We start from the raw sequence: 5769 nt of genomic DNA on the forward strand, positions 1-5769 counted from the left end.
TGTCTGACTTCCTGATAGAAAACTTTAGAGGCATTTTTATGAGTTATCATGTCCCTGTATAAGTTTATAATCTTAAAAAGTGGTTCCGTGTTAGTGTCCAAGTTCATTTCATTTGTTCGGAGGGAGTCGCTGTCACTTTAACGAAGGAGTCAGATTAGAAATAACATCAAAATCGTCGCGCTGCTCCCGACACACCAGTTTTTGGTCATCGTTGAGCTGCATCTCCAGCGGATAACGTGTGTGTCACCGTGAGTTTCACAGAGCCCGCAGAAGCTTTTGCGCCTTGTTGTTTTGGTCAGAACTGCTCTGTGAAATCTGAAGGCAGATGCACTCATTTTAGAAACCGGATGAGCCGGTGTTAGAGCTCGTGTTCTCTCGAGATGCAAAAAGCCGAACCACAATCTTTCCCTCCCTGGAAGGTCACCCACCTCGGTGCAGAGGGGGCCACGGTGGAGCCCACAGAGCCAGGTGGGGTCCCCTTCGGGCAGTGCGACGCCGTCGCTAAACCTAGGGCGCTTGGGCTCACGTCCGGGCTGTGCCCCATACTGCCCCTGCGACCCTGTGCCCGAGCGTGGCCGTCGTTTAGCCTGCCTGTGAAGGCCGAGGAAGGCACTGTGTGAAACTCTAGAATGGCGTCCGAGTCGCAGGGGGTCCCCTGTGAACAGCAGCTTCCCGGAGACGCCTTTCTCTCAGCCGCGGCACTGGAAGTAGCGTTTAGCTGAAGCCCAGAGTTCCCGCACGGGGCAGAAAGCAACGTGTTGGATCTGCGCTGCAGCTGTGCCCTGGAGACGTAGAAAAGCTGCTAGTTCCACCAGCACCCAGATCCAAGTAGCGTGGCCCCTAGCCGTGGCCCCCCGCTGCCACAGTAACTAGGTGAATCAGCAGTCATATGTGTCCTGTGTGGTTATGTAGCAGCTCGAAAGTAGGAATCGATCTGGCAAAGCAAGAGTTTTTCTCCAATTAGTGACTTTTAAGCCCTTTCTGCTGCCTCTCACTGTTATTCCTGGGTCCTGACACGTAGGCGACTGTCTTACCCTCCTGGTCCTTATGTCAGGGGCACACACAGCTCTCCCATCTCACGGAGGTGCTGTCCCCCTACATCCATTAAAAGGAGAAGGGATGAGAGGTGACCTTATCCATGTAACTTAAACTGTCACCTGGTATGACGAGACTCCACAGACCTATATGAATTTATATTTTTAACCAAATTAGTCAAGTTAAAGGCATAAAATATTGTGCATAGCTGTTTGTAACATAAGTTACTTGGGGTTTTTCCCGCCTTGCTTCGCCGAGACGAACTGCAGCTGATGCCCAGGTCGCTAGGTCTGTTTAAGTGTGCCTTGAGAACAAGCAGTAGTGACCTCAGGGTGAACTACAGCAGATTCGGAATCGGACCCGTGTAAATCCTCGCTTGTGCAGTTACAGTCTACCTTTTTTCCAAAGGATTTGAGGTGATTTATGATGAAAACCACGACTCACCGGTTATTAAGACAGAAATGGGGGCACAGGTTCAGCACCAAGGACAGAGGGGCTGCGCGGGCACCGGGCGGGGCTGGCAGTCACGGCCGGAAGGGAGGCTGGGGGCGAGTCGTTTCTGTTCTGAAGGAGGAAGTAACCCCGTTCCTCGGGGAAGAGAAAGTTCGTCCTGCTAAACTGTGATGGAAAAGTCCCGTGCGAGGGCCCGCGAGTCGAACACCAGGAGCGCCTTCCACAGCAGTTATGTGACAGAGACCCGCGTGGCGTTTCGTAGAAGCCAAAGCGCGCCCTGGCGCGTGGTCCTGGAAGGTGCTTTGGCAGTGGGGTGAACCACTGTGCCCCCAGCCCGCAGCCCCTGGCAGTCTGCTTTGGTTGACGGCAGAACTCGATTATCCAGAGTTGCAGAGAGGAATTCTGCCCCTTCCGGAGGCTCCCCTAGGTTTCCCTCCTCTCGGCATTGGTCGGAGCTAGGCGGCCGGCTTTCCCTACCAGAACCTTCTATCGTTGATGGTTCGGTACGCCGCCCGTGCTCTTTGACAAGGACCTGGAGTGGTGGGCTCTATCCCGCCCGAAAACAAACAGCAAGCCAGGTCGACGCCCTCGACCGAGGTTGAGGCCTCAGCCCCGTGGGCACAGGTGGAAGTCGGGCCAGCCTCGGGCACCGAGCGACGTCTCGGAGGCGCCCCTCGTCCACCGTCTGGCGACCGCCTAGGGCTGGTGCTGCCTGCCAGTACCTTGTAAGTCATCCCTCCTGGCTGGAACTCAGATTGTCCCTTAAACCGAGTGACATCCCTTTACAGTGCTAACGCTTTGAAATCCAACCAGGTAACAAGTGTCCCTGAATCGTTACGGTGCGTGCAGAGCTGCGTTAGGCATCGCGAGGGGTTCGACCCAAAAGGCCAAGGAGGTAGCGGGCGGCGGAAGAGGCCGCCTCGCACATCCGGCTGCTTGGGGTCTGCGTCGGGTTTTAATGGGTTCTTAGTTTCTTCATTTGCGAATCAAGATTGTTGCAGGAGGATACAGTGCTCTAAAAATAGGTCTTAAAGACCAAAGGATCGTGAAGCCCTAGCTTTTGGGGATTTGTCTGTCTGTCAGTAACTGACCGAGGCGACCGTGTTTCTGTCCCTGTAGCTGCGACAGCTGGTGAACATGTGCATCAGCCCAGATCCAGAGAAGCGGCCGGACATCACCTACGTGTATGACGTGGCGAAGAGGATGCACGCGAGCACCGCGAGCAGCTGAGCACGCTGAGCGCAAGGTCACGGTCGCGGAGCACGCGGCCGCAGTCCCTCAGAGTATTCTCGTGCGAGTCACGCCTCCCGTTTTGTCTGGGTGTTAGGATTAATATTTCAGAGCTCGTGTGCTTCGACTCCTTAACCAGTTTTCATATAAGCTTCATTTTGTACCAATTTAAGTCACCTTTCCGCAAAACCCCGGATGACTTTGTAATAATGCAATTGCATGCTAGGAGAGAAAATGAACATGATGGTTTTCAATGGCTGAAGATCTCTAGAATGACTTAGCGTCTCCTGGGCATGAGGTGTGTTCGGATGGACTCTCGGTGCCAAACGTGGAAGGCTCAGCTTGGCACTTCTCACAGCCTGAGCACGACGTCTGAACCTGCGGCCGTGTGCGGCTTAGGCATTTATGGACATTTGAGATGAACACGATTGTGAACTTTTGTGATTATTTTATTTTTAAAAGTTTGAAGTATGTTTTAGTTCTTAGCATTGTAGCTTTCAAATATAATTCTTAAGATAAATGTTGACATAAACTATTTGCGAAACATTTGAAATTTTTATACATTCAAAATGCAACTATTAAATGTGAAAAGATTTGGGGATAAAATGTGAGTCAGACACTGAAGAGTTTTTTGCTTTATTTCGTTTTCATACCTTTGACATTCGCTTTGCATTAAAATGGTATAAATGGATCCATTTTAAAGTGGTTAAGGATTCGTTTGGCCGGTGCGATAGGAATTTCGAATGTTGCACGTTGCCAGGGCTTTCGTGTGTTTTCATTATTGTTTGTGCATTTGAAAAATATTCTTCAAATCTTGCAGTACTATGTTTCAATTTCTCTATCCATTTAAATGCTCTACTCATAATTGTACACTATCCTGTAAGCGTATGTTTCTCTTCATAGATTTTATTGAAGTCGTGATCGGTCCCCTTCAGAATTTTTTTTTTTATATTCTTCAAGTTATCTTCTTATTTATATTCTATGTGCATTTTATCCATTAATGTTTCAGATTTTCCGACAATGTAATACCCTTAGAAAGTATTTGGTATGCTGACACTTTTCCTGGATCAAAAACATGTTTTTCAACTTTGCAAAGTCCGGGCCACACTGTGTCTATGTGTCGCCTTGTTGGAGAAGAAGGCACGTGTGCTGTGCCCGTGAACGTCAGTAGAACTTCAGCTCAGTGGACAAGGTTGTAATTTTAGAATATGTTTAAAGAAATGAAAACTGGCCATTACCACAGCCAGAATTTTTATGAGATTGACATTTCCGTTGAGAAGCTTTTAAGCAGAGTGCTGTGTTCGTGCACGAAGGTGTCAGATGTGATAACGCTTCGTTTAGTGTGGGAGCGGGCGGGGTTCTGTGCGTGCCGCTGTGGGGCTGCGTTGTCCCCGGACGCCCTCCTGTAGCCCAGAAGGCCGAGTGGCAGCCACCGAGAAGGACGCCGTGCCGTGTAACCTTGGGTTTGATAATCCTGCCAACGAGAAGACCTCGTCCCCGGAGAACACCCGCCCTTAGCTGACATAACCTCGGGTTCTGGTTTTTCCTGTAAGTATTTTTCTTACAATCATTGAATACGTTCAAGTCATTTGTAAACGTTAAAAATGTATAAAGGGCAAAGTATAGACTCTCCCTCTTTTCCAGATGTGACCAGCTGTGGTGTCTTAGTGGGCTGTGCTATCTGCAGCGGGTGTCCCCTGGCACAGGCAGAGACAACGGTCGGTCCTTTACCGGAGGGCCGGGCGCTTCCTTTTCCCTAGAGACCTGTACCATCCATAGTCAGCTCCTGGGTGGTCTCCAGGACCCCGGGGAGAGCTGTCTCTGTTCCCTAGAGACCTGTACCATCCATAGTCAGCTCCTAGGCGGTCTCCGGGACCCTGGGGAGAGCTGTCTCTGTTGCTCATAAATGTCACGTCCACTTCAGTGTCACGCACTTGACCGAGGTGAGTGTTCTCCAGTTGGAACAGGTCCCCTTCCTTGCAATTTTTAAAACACATAGGTCTGCAATTCACGAGCTCGACCCCTCACGGTGACTATTAGGCAGAGATGTCAGCTTTTCTTTCCAGTGACGCTCATCTGTGAGGGGTAAATAGCTGGGAAGAACCTAATGATCAGGGAAATCCATTATTATTTCCTACATGTGGAAACTTTTTGTTTTGGCTGTTGTATCTTTTTTTATCGAAGTGTTTATATTCCTCCTGAAGAAACCACTGTGTAAAAAACAAATTTTAATTTTGAATGAGATCATTTCAAAGAGTTATGAAGATGAGTTTTATAATCACTTATAAAGTATTCCCTGTATATTTCTGTTTACAAGTAAATTCTACGTCGATTAAGTAAAACATTTGCATTGATTTGTGCAACGGTAAATGAAAGGCACGTGTGATGCTGAACCTTGCTCAGACGTCGGGGCCGGTTCCCGGGGAAGCGTGGGTGGCCGTTCCGCGCAGAGGTGCAGGGAGGCGGGCTGAGGGCGCCCTGTGTAAACGCGGTGCTGAGCAGTGTGCAGTGATTGTACACGCGTGAGACGTGACAGCGGGCGACGTGGCCACCTATCGCAGGACACCTTTCCGCGCCAGTGCCCTTCAGGTGTTGCTGTCGACATTTACGTGATATTTATTTTAACCAAAATGTTATTCATATTAAATGTTTTTCTTTAAAATGAATGTATTTTGTTTATAACCCACGAATGCATAATTATCCTATGCCTCATATTTCAATAGTACTGTAATATGGACTTCTTTTGTGAAATACTTTTATTTTGTTATGCTTCAAATACACATACTAGAAATACTCCGTGGTTAGCTTTGAAAATTGTATGATATCCTAATATAAATAAAAATCTAAAATCGAAAAACGAGTACAATAAAATTTTTATGTCTCTGTGGTTTTTTTCCTCTATAAAGTCTACATTTTTCATCTCACGTGACCCTCTACCTGCAGACCAGTTCTCGTTCACGTCCGCGGCTTTGCCACCGTGAAGCAGCCTGAGGACCGAGCGGCCAGGGCCTCGATGGCGCTCCGGCCGGGCCCGCGAGGTGACCCGTCACG

The 5769-nt window shown here is 48.9% G+C and overlaps 1 protein-coding gene across 8 annotated transcripts in view; it reads left to right on the forward strand.

The window, feature by feature from the left end:
- NEK7 (NIMA related kinase 7) overlaps positions 1-5589 on the forward strand; it is a 103662-nt gene extending 98073 nt beyond the window's left edge. For 7 of the 8 annotated variants that reach the window (XM_023534738.1, XM_023534739.1, XM_011367239.2 and 4 more), the window contains one exon: positions 2608-5589. In XM_023534738.1, the coding sequence (XP_023390506.1) occupies positions 2608-2718 (111 nt within the window). In that variant the 3' untranslated portion in view covers positions 2719-5589. The remainder of the gene's footprint in view (positions 1-2607) is intronic. The other variant, XR_002782076.1, reaches the window with a different exon arrangement.
- The last annotated feature ends 180 nt before the right edge of the window (positions 5590-5769 follow it).

This window comes from Pteropus vampyrus, unplaced genomic scaffold (assembly GCF_000151845.1).
Source record: "Pteropus vampyrus isolate Shadow unplaced genomic scaffold, Pvam_2.0 Scaffold131, whole genome shotgun sequence".
NCBI lineage: Eukaryota > Metazoa > Chordata > Mammalia > Chiroptera > Pteropodidae > Pteropus > Pteropus vampyrus.